The sequence below is a fragment of the Calonectris borealis genome, chromosome 11 (assembly GCF_964195595.1).
Source record: "Calonectris borealis chromosome 11, bCalBor7.hap1.2, whole genome shotgun sequence".
NCBI classification, from domain to species: Eukaryota; Metazoa; Chordata; class Aves; order Procellariiformes; family Procellariidae; genus Calonectris; species Calonectris borealis.
Genome location: NC_134322.1, coordinates 23,359,408 through 23,377,199, shown reverse-complemented (window position 1 = coordinate 23,377,199; position 17,792 = coordinate 23,359,408). Strand labels below are relative to the sequence as shown.

Sequence of the window (17,792 nt, the reverse complement as noted above, 5' to 3'; positions counted from 1 at the left end):
CTATCACAGCCTTTGCCCGTAAAAGTCCAAATCCCCAATCACTGTGACAAAGCCAAAGGCTCAGCTGTCTGGCACGACATTTATCCCTCATCCATCTTAATTAAGCGAAGAAAACCGAGTTGCAATCGGCTGCTGCAGTTAAGGCATATCCCTTCCGCAAACACAGGAAACAATGATTTTATTTGCCTACCCCAATTTGCTGCCATGAGCTTCAGCGAGACTTGTGCAACGTGGGGTAGGGGAAGGATTGTTCCATCGCCCTCTGCCACACACTCCACTGAGCTTTAACTTAACCTCTATGTAATATTTAACTTTAGAGGCTGAACAAATTGGAGCAGCTATCTGCCTATGCTTCGCTATATTGCCTTACTTTTTTTAATTGATTTCTGCTGAATTTGGCAAAGCTATTTGGTCAAAGCAGGAGGCACTTGGTTAAGCTTCTTTAGATCTGGCAGACGTCGGGACTACAAAGAAAATGCAATCTTCTCCACGCTGTAGAAGAGACGGTCAACACCGCTCATCCCGGCAATTCTTGGGTTTAGATATTCTCATTGACGCAACTCTAAACGATGATCACTATTCACACCGATGCTCGTGCTCTACTTGCAGTCATCAATGAATGCGTTGACTTCTCGCTTCCTATAGGAAGCATATGGGAAATAAGGCGTATACATTGCATTGTCGCAGTGCTGTAGTTGGCTCAGGAGATCTTCAAAGGGAACCTCTTGACCCCCCCACTAAAATCTACTTCAGTTTCTGTGCTCCAAAACTGCTGCGATTAAAACCAAATCCTGGTTGTAGGCAACTTGAGGTCTTCTGCTGCAGGACCAGATGGGCGCTCGTCCGCAGTAAGACCCTGGAGGTGCACACGCGGGCTCAGCACTGGCTGCTTCCCTCCACGCAACGGCTCCCTGTTGTGCTGAACCGCTTGCTAACGTATATATAGGGTGTATATGCACATATATAATATATGCATGCATACATATCTTTAATTTCCATCTAGGACAGCTCAGTTCTTCAGTACCTTCACAAGTACGATGCTTGCAGACCTGTCGAGGCTCATACAGGAAAACAAAGCAAAGATGAGGCAGAAGCAAGCGCCAGCCACATGCACCAACTCCAGAAATAACCCTCTTCCTTTAAGTTTATATACATCAACAATCACGGGAGACATTAAAAGGGGAAAAAACCATAACTAATTGCATTTCCTCTGTCTCTCCACTGTATAAAATAAGCGACAATAACTGTGCTATAAATAGCAATTTCTGTGCTACAAATAAGAAGGGAACGCCTCTCACATTTGAAGACACTGAGGACAGATTCAGAAAATTTTATTTGCTGCCTTGGGAAAAATTTGTTCCAATTCCCGGAGCTCAGTAAGACACCATCACCTTGTCATTGAGCAGACAAGAGAGGGTACGGCTCCTTGGGCAGCAAAACAAAATGCACTCACCAGAGATGTTTAGTGGAGAGCACTCATGTTTTGTGGCCTGGAAAAGCCACGGGGACAGTAGAAACCATTAAAAAGGCAAAATTTGTCAACTGCTACCACCGGAGCTGGGTGTAGTCCTTGCCCTACAAAGGCTCCTTGTTCTTGGGCTCTTCTGCTCCCCACCAAGGGCAACCAGGCTGCAGCACATCACCTATCTGGCATCCACCCAGCACCCAAGCCCAGCGTGTAAAATCCGGTATGAGTTCCCCAGCCACAAAAAAAGTCAAAAGGGTCTCAGTCGATGGTCCTAAAAACAAAATCTGTATTTTGACTGAGAGAGGAGAGGTGGGGAAGAAACAAAATCCATACTAGAGCATTAATTTCTCATTCCGTGACTAGAAAAATACAGTGCCGTATTAACTACGCACATTAGGGATAAAAAGTCTGCGCCTCGGTTATCAATATCAAGTCCTCACGGAAGCCTTGCTGGACAGGTAACAGCATGATCTTTGATCAAAAACATTACTTATCAGAGTGCTACATTATCATTATACTATCTGATAAGTATATATAGTGAAAAATGAAACAACAAGCTTTCAGAAAAGAGGTCCTTCCATCATGCTTTATAAAATGAGCACCTTGATATTCAGGTTTTAAAAAAAAAGCTTAATACAAAACTAAATAACAGATATAGTGGTGCAGTAAGTCAGTGGAAGATAAAAAAAACAGTATTAAGAATGTCAATTGTTCATTACAGAACGGTCTAATACTGAGCATCATCTGGGTTCGCTATGGTTGCATGCAAGCATGAATACATGGTCCCTGCTCGGGTCAGATTCAGGATTATTTTTTATAGATATATAGCTATCTATATAGATAAATACCTAGAAAATCTAGATATCCAGATATCTGGGGATCCATAAAGTCTGGATATCTGGGGATCCAGATATCTATAAAATCTAGATCTCTAGGTACAAAATATCTAGATATCTATAAAATCTAGACATCTAGATATAGATCAATAGAGAGAAAAGTGAAACCCTAAAAGATCAGTGAAAGAAAACTAAAGAAAAGGATAAAAATGGAAGGGTATGAATGAGAATGAATGGCAAAACAAAACAACTACCCCAAAAAGAGATGGCAAGGAGGGAGGGAAAAGATGGGATGCTTGCACCTGTAGGTTCAATAAAATGCTCCCTGTAAGGCTCCACCCAGCAAAGGCAGGGTTTTATTTAGCATTTCCCTCCTGGAAACAAAATAGCTGCTAATTCTTAAGGGTGAGAAAAAGGCAGCTTCACATAAACCTGCGTTAATAACTAATCCGTTTTCCTGCAGTCATCTCAGATCAGAAATAACCATTTCTGTCATTTAAGCATAATAAACTGGATTTGGTGGTGACAAAACGTTTGCTGAAGATAGCAAATAATGGAGAAAAAAAAAAATTAAACTCTGCCACCGATACAGCCAATCTGGATATTGCAGGAAGCCTCTAAAGTAAAAAGATTGAGTAATTTAGCATCAGAGAAACAGATGAACAAGACACTATTTGATACAGAGCCTGAAACTGTAAAATATCCCCAGCTAAAGAATAACAGCATTTTGAAAGCACTGGTGAAAAGCATTTGGTGCATGAGCCTTGCTGTATGACTCCTTTGTGTCACTGCTGCCGGCGGAGGCCTGCACAAATTCTTCCCACATTAGGCATCATCTGTATAATCTCTGTGCACTGCTCTAACCTTTCCGTGCACTGGGGAGGGAAGAATGCAAGGCGAAAAAAATCCTAGCTGCTGCATTAAACACCGACCCCAAACTCAGACCACACAGGAGATCAGCAAGACTGGTAGATATTATAGGTTAAAAATAATCAAAAGTCCAGAACAGGGAGTCTTTGCCTCTCCCCGTCACATAAATCCATTTTTCAGATATAAAACCTCTAGAGCCACAAGACACAACCTCATGACTTAAAATCAATGTATTGGAAACTGAACCTCACGAACTAAATAGATCTTTTTTTTTTTTTAAAGTCCATTTTAATGAAATTTGGTTACCTCCCATTAATACTGTTCCAAGTAGGAAAAAATATGTGAATATACTCAAAGGTTACCTCCCATTAATACTGTTCCAAGTAAAAACATGGATATGTTGGATTTGATAATGCCTTTTCTCGCAGGGAAATAGCTGCGCCATAATTTGCTGTATAAAACCAGCATCACCTTACCCTGGCTACGCACTGCAGGAGTTAACGGAGTGGGATCCGCCGGCGGAGCTGGGTCCTACCTGGGATTACTACAGGGCTTGCACGCGTCTGGCCAAATTGCTCGGGAGAAGCGACGGAGGATGCATGCACATTTAGCTTTAGCATCTCCGTGTTGTCCAACGCCAGTCGAATATACTGGAAGTCCAGGACATGCCCGATTCTTCTAGTTAATTGTTTTTTTTTAACTCCGCTCAATAGCTCTTTGTTTAACTCTGGAAACATCCAGCAGCATCGACTGAAATTTTGGCAGCGCGGTATCATTTTCACTCGCACCTAACAGCGGCCAGCTCTTCAGCTGCTGCTGCGAGAGCTTAATTCAGTTGGAAGGAGGCTGTACATTACCACGGCAAAGTCCTATACAATAAAATTCAGTATCTTTTAGTTGCTGCTTACATTTTCCTCGAACAATCCAACAATTAGGATTTAAAAAAATATGAAAAATAACAGCTTTTAGGCTTCTACACCTTAAGATTGAAGCTGTAACTTCTCCATACAAGCAAAACACATATATTGTGTAGTATGGCTCTAGAAATTAGGAACAGCAACGGGAATTGCTTTTTAAGGTTTCTATGCAAACCACCACCTATTGGGAATGCAAATAGCATTGCTGCCACTACAAAAGGCTAGCTGCAATTTTTTCAAAAGCAATTCAAGCAATCAACTCCTTTTTTTCCAGCACAGATGCTGCAGATGCACATCAGCTGTGAAGGACAGCAACAGCTACCCCCCACCACTGGCAGCATTCCTCAGCCTGTCACAGAAACATTTCTTTTTGCCTTTTTTTTTTTTAAAAAAAGCAATTGATAAATCCCCACTGGGACGTTTTGAAGATGCATGTAAACAGCTGCTTAGAAAACATGTCTGGGTTTTGTAGTTGCCATCGCAGTACTTCTTGTGACAAACGAGACGTTGAAGAAGTTATGGATGATAAAACTATCTGGTGCAGACTCCTTTAGATCTAGGCTCATCCGATACCTGTCTGGGGACCTTTGGGCATACCTGAGCCAGGGAGAAATTTGCTACTTCTGCATTTTTGCTGAGAATTAGGGGGGGGGGGGGGGGGGGGGAAGGTAACATGATGTAATAACTAACTTGCATTCAAACCTCCCCAGGAGAGCTGAAGCACGGTTTATGTTTCGCTTTGCACCGAACGGAGGAGGATGCTCACGTGCTGCATCATGCACTGGCACAGGGTGATGATCCCGGGGCGGGCTGAGGAGCAGCACACCAACATCCCACCTCTAAAGGTTTAAGTCTATGAAAGCAAGCTGGGCTTCCAATATAAAGTTCGTCTAGATGTTTCTAGCTCATCTAATTAAAGAGAAAACAGGGTCTTAAGATACCGTCCTAAGTTCACATGAACAAGGTACCTATCTATGGGGTAAAATAGCCCTGTGGCTAAACCACAGTTCTCCAGGTAGACCACAAACTGAATCACAGAATGGTTTGGGTTGGAAGGGACCTTCAAAGATCACCTAGTCCAACTGCCCTGTCATGGGCGGGGACATCTTCCACTAGATCAGGTTGTTCAACCTGTCCAACCTGACGGGGAATTCCAATGACGGGGAATCCACAACTTCTCTGGGCAACCTCTTCCAGTGTCTCACTACCCTTAACTGGAAGTCCTCTGATAACGACATTTTGGGGTTTTTTTAGAGCAAACCTTTAATTGTGGCTTTCGGAATTAGAAATGAAGTAGAAACACTCCACGGTCTGCATAAGTTGCCTACAGGAAGCTCCTCCTAGTCCCCTCTCCAAAAAAAAAGTGCTATTGTTGGAGTAAAGTGTTTGCCTGACCGGCGTGCTTCCTTGATGCTTTCTTAAGTAATATCAGGGTTGGCATCTAAATGAAAAACAAACTACCTATGTGGCAGCAAAGCTATGTTCTCTGGGTCCCTGATGGAGCATCAAGCTGAGCTTAATGAAGTTTTCATCTAAAGTATTGCACGAAGTCTATCAGAAACAGAATTGAATTGCAGTACGTGCAACTCTTCCCCTGGTAACTACGTAAAATAATTGAATTTGAGAAGCTTGGTCTTGAAACTAAATAGCCAAAGAGCAAAATTTTGGTAAGCTCAGCTCTACTGATACCCTGCTGAAATAGCAATCTTCTACAGGGAAAAAAAGTGCTTTATAAGAAAATAGGGAAAAATACAGAAAGAATATAAAGAAAATCATCTTTTTAAACCAATTGGTATCTTGTCATTAGAAAAATAAGTACGGTATTCAAGTAAAATCATTTATCACAAATAAGTAATATATAAATATATAAATATTTTATGATATCATTTATCACAAAACAAAAAAGGCATATTGCAACCACTCCAAGGAGCACCGCTACAAAACAAGCTTGCCTATTAAATCCCATTTAAGGAAAAAGAAAGTCCATAGGACTTATGTCAAATACACTTTAAAAGACATGTTTGGTCTCAGTACACACCTCTAACTGCAGTCGCTGCTACAAACAACTGCTGGATGATACTACCACGTTTAGATGGCAGTAACAGCTTGCCTTGACAGCCGTCCCCAAAAGTGCAATTTGGACAAGGCTCACAGGAACCTCATGCAAGAAAAAAAGCCCTAAACAATAGCCTGAGGCTAATCAAAAAAGGTAAATTAGGAAAACAGCGAAGGTGAAGAAAAACAAAAAAAACCCACAAAAACAAAAACAAAATCTTAATTTTGCTCCGCTTCCGCTCCTACCATGAGAGCACAACGGCAAAGGCATTCCCAGGAACGGGTGGTTCGGTGCAAACACTTGTGCTACCAGAAATGTTTTGCAAGCAGGAAAAGAAAAAGAGATTAACGGGTCCGAGCAGACTCTTATTTGCTGTGCTCTGTTCCCTAAATCAGAAGTCACAGCATGAAGAGGTTATGTCACTGCCTCCCAAAAGACAAGCCTGAGCTGAACACCATTTAATTTTAAATACGTAGAGGGAAAACAAGGGGATCCAAGAAGGTGCCTGGAGGAGGGTAGAAGAATGAAGAAAAAGAGGAAAAAAAAACACACCGGTTTGGCACCTAAACTTACAGAGAGGTGAAAAGTGTGTTTCAACCACAAATGCAAGGAATCAAAAGGTCAAATCTGCAAACGGGTGGCAGGGCAACACAACCCTTTAAAACAGATCTTCTCTGAAGATCCCTTTTTTAGGAATGGAAGGAAAAGCAGAAGTATGCACATTTTATCTTCAAGTCTGCATGATTTGTGACTATTTGGGACTGGCGCTGGCAGAGCAGAAGAAATTCTGGATTACCCTCACTTTCTCCGAGAGACCTCAAGGCAGCTAGAGAAACACAACAGCAGCCGTCCAGCTGCCAGAGCAAAGGAATGCAAACTTCTGTTCCAAAAGCAAAAGAAATAACAGATATGATTCAGTTTATTTTTTTCTTAAAAAACAGCTGCAGATCTTGCGAAAGGAAAGCAAAGACGGCTTAGTGCATCCCTCCCCTGTACCTAATCCCAACACACGCAACAGCCCCCAGGAAGAAGTGGCCTCACCAAAACAGCATTGCCAGCAAACCGTTTGCGCTGCTGCTCTCCATCCAAGAGCCAAGCAAGCAGACTTCAACTTCAGATCCTGAAACAGGGATCCTGATAACCAGGGGTCTTCACGTTGCACCATCCTGAAATTGCTCGCACCCTCTCTCCCTGTTCGATAGTATAAAATAGCAGCAAGCAGAGAAAAAAAAGCAAAGAAATGTGCAGCTCATGGGCATCCTCTTTTTCTTGCGTCTAGAGAGAAGCTTGTTTAACTGTAAGCAATGACTATAAGTCTGTATTGGGGGGCGGGGAGATTTAATCTTTCAAGTAGGTGGAACAGTTCATTTACTTAACGGACTGCATCAGTGGACTGAGTGATGCTCGGGCAGTTTTGCAACTGGACTATGTTACCTATTCCTGAAAAAAGTAGAATTTAAGAAAAAACACAATTCCCAAAACTTCCTTCTACCTTCCCTTTCATGGAGGTCTCTCCTCTCCACCTCTGGAAGTCTAAGCTAGACAGAGATGCTCTCTCTGACACTACTTAAGAGAACTATAAAGTGGACCTTGGTCCAACAAGACACATTAAAAAGCATACCAAAAACCAAACAAGCATGCAAACGTTTCAAATAAATAACAGCATTGGGGGTGGAATGCAATAGTTTTCACACCTGTTTTCTTAAATTAATGTGGTCACCTAATTGGGTCACAGCAATAACAACCACTAATACCGGAGCCTGGTCTGATATTTTCTCATCGACTCCAGCAAGAAACAGCTCCATAATCTCTTGCACAACAACAGGAGAAACACTGGCGAGTGCAAGAACGGGAAGTCTGCTTGCCTGTGTGCTTTAAAAGAATTAACAGTTTTATGCAGACTGTAAAAAAAAAAAAAAAGCCTTTTTAATTTCTTTACCTTCAGTTTGTTATATACAGCTTTGGTGCTTTTCAGGGCAAAGCCCATCCTGAATGACTTTAATCATTTGCTAACTCCAGATTAAATTAGCTCAGCCCATTCTACCTGACATGAAAACAGAAAAACACTCGTTGGCTTTGCAAAATGAAGCTGTTTGCTTATCCTTAGCCGAGACATCCACGAGCACTAGTCCTTCCTCCAATTCCCAGTCTTCTGCTGGTAGCTGAAGCTGACCCAAGTCCTCAGACTCATTAATGGAATATAGACAGAGAGAGTAGATATCTTTGTCTATAGCTGCCAAAAAAATCTTTCAAAATAGAACACAAATCCCCCAAAATCCACGAGTTTTACTACCCTTTAGTCGAAGCCACTTTTTATTTTAAGCGAAGAAAACGCAGCCATCAAGCCACCTCTCCGTACCGTGGCTTCAAAGAAGAACAACGGCACGGCTGAAGCTGATGTTCACGTCACCCATGTGCAGACGGGCTTCAACAAACAGAACTCTTCAACAAGCAAAACTGGCAATTCTAAGGAAAACCATTTCAAAGAGCTACGGCGCAAACTCAAGGCAAATTAATCAATGAATGCTTGTATCCCTCTTTAGAGTTTCGTATCTGCGAAGTTAATGGTGCAGTTCATCTAATCTCCTTTCATACACAGGAAAAGTCTCAAAGTAACTAACTGCACCAGCCAAATCAAGTACTCATGATTAGAAAATAAAATTTTGACCATGAAAGTTACCTTCGATCTCTTCCCGAGCTCAATGAAGTTGAGTGCGCAGAATCTTTGTAAATACAACGCTATCAATATACTATGTGCAATGAATTATCTTTTCAATGTACTATAAAGAAAGGCTACGATAATTCAAGAAAGGCTTTTTCATTTCCCTTTTCAAACTGAAAAATCACCGAGATATACCAGTATTAAGAAACACTTGAGTGAAAACAAAGCATTAATAAATTTGTCAGAAAGCCATTTGCTGGACTTCTATTTTTCCTTTTTTTTGAAGCAGGTAGAAACACAACCTTCTCTTATCGCTAATACTGTTGTAACTTTATTATCAGCATTTAGCAGATAACCCCAGACCAGTGTCATAATAAAATCCCAACTACTTGGGTCTTGTTTTTTGGTTTTGTTTTGGTTTTTATTTTGGTTTTGTGTTTGGGTTTTTTTTTTTTGATTGGTTGCTTTTTTTTTTACCGTTAAAAAGCTTCCACACTACTATCGTTTTCATCTTACCTCAAGCACTGGTCCAGCTCCAAGAATAATCTGTTCTACTCCGCTGGCAAATCCCTTCTGGCTGAGGGCGGTGAGGTGATGAATCAGAAAGTTGGTGCTCTGTGTCTTTCCCGACCCGCTCTCTCCCGAAATCACGATGCACTGGTTCTTCCTCCGCTGAAGCATGGCGTGGTAAGCCACGTCTGCCACAGCGTAAATATGGGGCTCCAGCTTTCCCAGCTGATGGTTATCGTACATCTTGACATACTTGGGGTTATAAATAGGTAGAAACTTGAACGGATTAATAACGATGAGGATGCTGCCGACATAGGTGTAGATTTTTTCTTGCTTGAAGCGGTTTCTGAGATTTTCCAGGAGCGTTTTCTCGTTCAAGTCCGGCAGGCTGCACAAGTCATCGTAGTCCTTCTGCTGCGGCTGGGGAAGGAAGCCACGCTCCACCATCCTGCGACGCTCCTCCGTCACCCGCAGCCAGGACTGGAGGCTCCCATAGTGAATGGACCCGTCCAGGTTCTTCTCCCGCAGGAGGAAGCGATAATCCTCGCCGCTGATGCGGTTCTCCAGGGCCATGCGAGGCCACAGCATCATGCGCTGGACCGGGCAGTCCGTAGGGTTGAGGATCCATTCCTCCCCGCCAAACTCCTTCACTTCGGCAAGGACGTAACATTTTGTTTTCTCGAGCTGAAGTTTATTAATGAGCGAATCGATCACCTCAGCGGCTGTGGAAGTTTTCCTGGCGGTGATGGGGCAGTAGATAGTCCCTTCTGCGATGCTCCCAGGGTATATGTGCAACGTGTACTCGCTATCCTCAAAGCGTCGTCTTCCTCCAACATCATTTACACTCATATTGGATCCTTTCCCATCAGTACCTGCGCTGCATAGTCAGGACCGCCCTGTATGGTGTCAGGTCATCATGTTAGCAACGCTAAAATAAAGAAAAAAGCAAAACAAAAATAGGTTAGGCATTTTATCTCAGTAGGGATCCCTGAAAAACGGTTGACGTGCACCACGAGATGCAATGGAGCAATTCAAGTGATGATAGCCATCACCTTCAGAAGGCAACTGATGATTCCCAACCGACATCTGAAGAGGGAGCAGGGTTTTAACCCACCAAAGCTGTAATAAAGGTACTGAACACGCAAACACTAGCCACGTCAGGCTTCCTCCTATTCGGATACAACTACCCACAGCACCTCAAACTTTTGCTAATTTTTCCCTGACTCTGAGGCATCAGAGATTCAAACACTCTCTCTGATTTTCAGTGTATTTTACAGAGAATAAAATCAATATTTTGTGAGCAACATACCAGACAGCCTACTGAATCAATACTGGCATTCTCCTCGTGTCAAAAGTTGCTACAGCCTTATCGTATATATTACCAAATAACTTATTTAAGAGTTAGTGCCTCTATTTCCATGTTTGCACACTTCATGCCAACTTCGGGAAAGCATCGTTCAGCTAACCGTGACTTTGGAAAACACCCCCTGACTTTCCCAACACTGACTTACCCTTACACATAAATTACATATTTTCTAGACATTGTTAGAGAACTAAATCTTTTGAGATTTTGAACAGTTGCATGAAATGCTAACTTAAAAAAAACAACTTTAAAATATCACCTTAAAGGATACTCCAACCAAAAGGAAAACGCCTTCTTTATCAATTCAAAGGCCTTCCTAAACACCGTTCAAAACGACTCTTGAAACACAACAATTTGCCTAGTCACAAGTTTAAAAAAAAATTGAATTACTCAGTGGTCACAAGCTGCAAGTTCTCTCACATTGTAGATGGACACGCAACTCCTGCACGGGCGCCCATCCAAGAGCACACACTGCTGATAGGCCTCATGCTTTGCTCCGACACTCCCGAGATGAGGACCTTGTATCAACTGAATTCACCTACTCCTACAGCTGCTCCAAAATCCAGACTGTGAGAAGAATCAGCAGCTTCTCATGGCTGTGTGGTACACAACACCCTCCAATTTTAGCTGCTTCACACCAGGATAAAATGACCATCACCCTCCTTGTGGACCTGGTCCTTGCCCTGGAGACATTATCCCATGGTCCTGTGCCGGTGAATGGTAGATAAACTCCTTTCTCTTCCTGTCCAGGAGATTCTCAACCCATCAGGATTCAAACAGTAGCACTTCTCCACCCACCAAGTCAACCTCTTCCAAAGGTATCCATATCTGACATCAGACATGAAGTATTACAGCCTACTCACTCGCACAATCGCACTTTTTATTTCCCTCGTACTGCTTAAAAACCACAGAACACAGATTTCTGGCATTGAAACATCAAATGCACAGATGATTTCTCAAACTTAATCTCTACAAGGAGAAGACACCCCACCACCAGCCTCAAACTAAAGCGATTCCAGAGTTAATGGTCCTCAGTTCTCCATCAACTGGTTCTAACAAACTCAAAATTCCCCTTGAAGATGTGAAGAGTTATTCCAACATAAAGACAAAAGGTAACTACGAAGAAATGCAGAGGACCCTCAGAGCCAGGATCTGGGCAATAAAGTGGCAGATGACATTTAATAAAGATAAAGTTTATGCGATGCACATCCTAACATTACGTATCACATTGAGCTTTTCCTTGAGCACTGGTCCACAGGAGCGAGAACTCACGACTACGGTGTCAACAAAACATTCAAGAACGGTCAAAACCATGTCAGAGCTTCAGTTATTCGATGTCAGGAAGAGTATTCAGAGGAAGCATTTCACATGGTCGCCCTGTCCTTGTGCTCCTCCCCACGTACCCGGATCCAAGACCTTCAATCCAAACACAGCCACCCCATCATCTACATCCACACAAGGCTGGGATTTACAGATTTGTTTAATTTACTACAATCATTTTTGAGGTCCTTAAATGAAAAGCGTTATTTTATGTTGTATTGTTTCTCACTCCAATATTTCATGAAGTATATTATCCCCAGCCACGTGCTATTCGAAGCAAAGAAATTAATATGTCACAGTGAAATACATCTGGCACGGCTTCACGGCGCATTGCTCGGTAGCAGGACGTATATTATATACTGGGAAGCGCTCCAGCTGCTTTCCTATAGGTTTAGTATAGGCCCAGATGCAACAGGGATGATGTCAGTTAAGTGCTGGGTTGGGCTTTCTTTGTCTAGCTCTGCAACTCCAGCATCAGCCTTTGTTCAAGAAGGGGGAAAAAAAAACCCAACACTTAGGCTACATAATTCCTCACCAAGATTTTACTTCAAAAGGTTACGACAAGAGGGCTGGCTATTTTTATTCAAGTTATCAGAGCGTATCAAAGACTGCTGACTCACAAGAGAACTGCAAACAGGACTTTAAGTTGGCCAACTTGAGTAAACCGACCTTCCCTTCTACCTCCTCCCTCCCATCAAATACTTGCAAGCTCAATAAATTCCCTATAAAGCATCAGGCCACTCTACTCCACCTACCCAAAAGCTTTCTTCACTTCTCTATAGATACTTATTCTGCACGGACTGGGTAACATAACCAACATCTGTGTCTTCTGCATCCGAACAACTTGAATCCAGCAGAATCGCGAGCCAAGCATGAACCCCATGGAGATGCTAAAAGCCCCAGTAACTTTGGGAACACAGAAGAGCCAAGTCCTCCCCAAAACCACTCAAACGCCAGAAGCTTCCACTAATGACTAAGAAATTTAGCGAGGTCAGAAAGCAAAGAGGTGTTAATTTGAGCCTTATAAATCACAGGAGGCGTGCCACATGATTTACTTTTAATAACGCTAAACATGTCTCGGAGTATTATGTTAGGTCAAAGAAACATTAATGAAGATAATTGCTTGTGGTCTCCCAACCGCTGATGCACATGAGCCTGGCGCTGCTCAACATCAAACACGCCTCTTGCGGACAGTCAGTTTTCAAAGCATTTTGGAGAAAATATTGCAATGGAATATGCATAATTAGGTAATTAGCATAGGTCAGCGAGAGAGGCTCTTATGACAACTGTTCAAGCAGGCTGTCACATTAGCTCTTATATGACTTTTTAAATTAACAATATTTTTGGTTTAGACACAAAAAAATTAAATAGGGACATGAAAAGACCAAAACAAGAGTATTTCACAACCCGTGAACACGCACTCTATGGGCTATTTTAATTAAAGGCATTTTGCATTGCTACATGTTTACATTTAAATGAGAGCATATAAAAAATGATGCTACATTTAAGTAGGCAAGTCATTTATGTAAGAAAAGAAAAGCTAAATGTCTTACTGAAAGGGGATGCTTGTCTCTGCACCCACGTAAGTGGCAGATTACAAGATGACTTTACCACCAAGGTACCATTCAGCTGCTTCACTCATGTACTGGCTTTGGCAAGGATGAAGGCGGCAGTAATGGGATGCTGATCCCATGGGAGATGGAAACCCGGGGGATACATTAGACCAGAAATAATTGCCAACTCCCGTGAACACTCTGGCCAAAATTCATGGATTATGCATGCCCGTGAAAGGAAGAATTTATGACGTTTTAAGCCAATATACTTTCATCCTAATATTTTCTATATCCTTTTCCATTTTCTACGTTTGAATGAAGATTCTTACTCAAATTGACCCTGCACACTGATTTTGCTCAATTTTACTATCATAACGTGATTCTACTTGCAATGTAAAAAGCCTGATCTCCAAACAAACATGAAGTTACAAATTAAGCCTTGTGTCCTCCTACATAACAAAATGGATTAATATTTCCAAGGAGCTCAGAGGCCCTTATAAAAATCACAATAATAATCTGATTACCAGCAGGTTGATAGAAAAAGCATACTAAATGTATGACGGCCAGCTAAGCTTTGTGGATATACTAGACTTGTAAATAGTGGTTTACTTTTACATTATATGCAATGTTTTACTAGTTGACCACAGTTTAATATACATAAACACCGGTAGCAAATGTGCTTTCTCAAATTAAACATATATATGACCGCATATATAGTGAGTGCTCGTGCATTGGGGGCTGCATTTTTTAGCAAGCGTTATTCTGTAAGGGATATCAAACAAATGAGGATGCTCCAATTACCTTCGGAAAGGTAACTGAAATGGAGGCTTTCGGTCATGCCATTTCTTATTTTTCCATTCAGAAAGACCAACCTCAATATTTTCATTTTCAGGGACAGCGTAAGCAACACGCAGCAAAAATCCAAAATAAACCATCCACTGGAAGCATCAGTACCTGTCATAAATAATCTGTGACAGCTAAAGCCTGAAATCAGGGACAGAGTTTGCCAAATATTAGATGATTTGGAAAAAATAGAGTAGCGTCAGTTCTGAGGCTGCTAAAGGGGCAATTCTGGAAGCAAAGTTCACTTCGTTTTAATATAACATCCCATAACCCAGACAAGAGGCTACAAAAATAGTGAAACTTTCTCCCCGTTCCCGATCTTCAGATAATCATAACAGGCTCAGTTGCTCAAGATAGCCTGGATTTATCCACCTACTGGTATGTCAAAATGCATACCGTGTGGGGCAGAAATTCCTGAAATGGATAAACTTAAAAAAATCTGATAAAGAAACGGCCAATTTAAACATACTTCGCTGCTTAATCTGAATATATCAGCACAAAAGCTCTCCAAATTTCTCTTCTGCAGCACCAAATAGCCTCATGCTGCTGGTACCCGAAATAACACTCCTGCGACACCAAAACCGATGCCAGACTGACACAACTGCAACAGCTGATCTGGAAAAACTACCACGTCCTAGAAGGGCAGAAAAGCCCATGGAGATGCCCAACGTCTTGATTATTATTTCACGGTTTTACACATCAGTTCATCTGATGATCTATGTAATGCTAATCCTCTCCTTTTTATCATCTTTCTCTTCCGTGCTCACCATGTTTTTTTCTTCCCACTGTTTGCTGACAGTCGTTATTACAGCTTAATCATCTATGTCGGTCCGTCTCAAAGAACCTCGTGGTGCAAGTGCTTGAGGTAGTGCTACCTAAAATGCAGATTTATGGACCCAGGCATTAGTGCAGGGAAGGCAGGAGATGCAAAGAGGATGTTTTGCAGTAAAACTGCACGTAAAATATCTATAAAATGAGTTCCACCCAAAAGAATGAAACCTCTAATGCAGGAAAAGTGAATTTTTATGTGTTATAGTGCAAGTTTATAGTTGCAATTCAAATTTAGTTCTTCAAAAGGAATGATAACGTTTGAATGGGGGGGGGGGGGGAACCATCAGCACTCCAAGATTCTCCATATACAGAAGAAAGCTCTCTTGGATAAATTTCATAAAATCATTTAGGTTGGAAAAGACCCTAAGATCATCGAGTCCAACCGTTAACCTAACACTACTAAGTCCACCACTAAACCATGTCCCTAAGCGCCACGTCTACACATCTTTTAAATACTTACAGGGTAGCTTATTTGGACTGAAGCACTTACGCGAGACACCAATGCAGTGAGACGACCCCAATTAGAACAGAAAACGACAGCAGGAGCGAAGACACGCTTGCAGATGCTCGGGACAGAAGTCCCCGCTCTACCTGGCGCAACAGGGTGCCAATACACAACCGAAACGCAGCCCCAAACCACCCATCTCCTGCGACAGCGAGGCAGTAGCATCCCAACTACGTGTTTTAGTGCTTCAGCGGTTTCTTTCCTCTCCTCTTCAAATTTTCCATTTGATCCCAATTCTGTAATCAGGAATTCTTCTCCCTTGCTAAATCCACTTCATCTTGCTCACAGTTCAAAGCAAACGTGGGCGAACCTAAAAATCTGGTGTCCCTTCACTTCCTGCAAACCCAAACGATTTTGTAGCTAAACCTTCTCGATGTTCCCAATCTAAGGTCAGACCGGAAAAAAACCAAAACTGTTTTTTGGCTGTCATTGTCAAGAGTTGTAATAAAAGGAGAAACCACACTTGGCCGGCATTAACTACCATGCCTCAGGTAGGGAGGAATGTTTCTGCAAGTAGAGGTGATCCCACACTGTCATGCCTGTACAGAGATGTCTACTCAGCCTCCAAGGAGTATTCCCAGAATATAAAAGAAGAAGTTGTGAATACACAGCTCAAACGATGTAAATCATTCCCGAAGATGTACAGTTGCCCACGCTAAGTGTAACTGAAAATAAGTTGCAAGCATTTTCAAAGTTCACTGGCTTCTCCCGTGGCTTGAAAAATTGAGAAAAGTCATACCAGGTTCATTTTTCCTGTGTTTTTCATTTTTATTCAGCACTTTAAGCAACTTTATCAGCTTCTTGTCTATTCACCTCTATACCAGAGAATGAGACTTGTGCTTCTGCTGCTCATCTGGAAGTTTCTCCATGACTGTAGCACCGGTATTGCTGTGCACTAGAGGTCTTTTTTCTTCTCTTTCAGAGATTGACTCTATCTACCCATACTTTAACCTGACATTTCTTGCTAATTAAGAGGCTCATGGATACATAGAGCACCTCAATAGATGATAGTCCCTCCAAGAACCTGGAATTACCCCATGTTTTGAGGTTTTGATATTCCCCGCAGTCCAACAACCACTCATTGGTTCCTCTCCTTCTAGCAGCTGGAAGATGGGCAAGAATGCTGCTATCACACTCTTGCTGACGCATCTCGTGTGGACATCCGTCATCTTCTACCAGACCTTTTATCTAAGACAAAACGAAAGTAGGAAGCAAAAAAAAAAAAAACCCTAAAAAAATTACAGGAAAAACTGTTGCAAAACGAATTACTCCTAGAAGCTGTTGCAAACGGTTCTGACAAACAAGGAACTGAATTAGGACGTGAATAACATCATCATCACTTACTCTTCCCCTTAAGGTCAATGCACCTTCTGTGCAGGGAATGAATCAGCGTCCGAGGAATTAATCAGGGCTACGCAGTGAATGAAGCTCTTGTCTGCAGGATTCCTGCCTCATCAGCTGGGGATGCTACCGTAGGCATGGGCGAGGGCAAAAAAAGAAAATGAAAACAAAAAAAAGGGACTACAGGAAGGTTTGGTGAGGTCTTGTGATTGAGGCAACTGAATGGGAGAAGTGATTTCCATCTCTGCTTCCGTCAGCCTTTCTGCGTGATGCTAGGAGACCAAAAAAATGGTGCAAACAAAATCTTGCCCTGGACCGTTCCTCTTTCTTGAGCTCCCAACTTGAGTCATTGCATCTTGATTTCTGGAAGCGCTACTGTCCTCCCAAAACACGCGCCCTAACATAAAGAGCGGCAGTGGTGTTGAAGTATTAAAATAATCAGCTTTTTTCATGGTACTCACTGAACAGCTGGCACTTGGAAGTTAATTGTCTCTGAGCCCCAGAGCTTCATCGATGAAACTGCATCAAAGTAAGCAAGGATGCAAGAAACACTGGGTACTTAGCAAAAACGCAACATCATTAAAAGCTTCATTCTGACAAACGAGGACCAGTAATGAAGGCCGTGTTGGGCACAGTGCCCTCCAGCCGCTCCCTTGGCTTTTTTTGCCAGAAACCAAAAAAATAATAATATAAAAAATAAAATTTAAAAAAAAAATC

At 42.1% G+C, this 17,792-nt stretch overlaps 1 protein-coding gene across 1 annotated transcript in view; it reads right to left on the bottom strand.

Moving 5' to 3' along the window:
* Positions 1-17,792, bottom strand: part of MYO9A (myosin IXA) — a 190,647-nt gene that overhangs the window by 145,829 nt on the left and 27,026 nt on the right. Inside the window, exon 2 of the mRNA XM_075160600.1 lies at positions 9,326-10,247. Coding sequence (XP_075016701.1) covers positions 9,326-10,168 — 843 coding nt within the window. The 5' untranslated portion in view covers positions 10,169-10,247. The remainder of the gene's footprint in view (positions 1-9,325; positions 10,248-17,792) is intronic.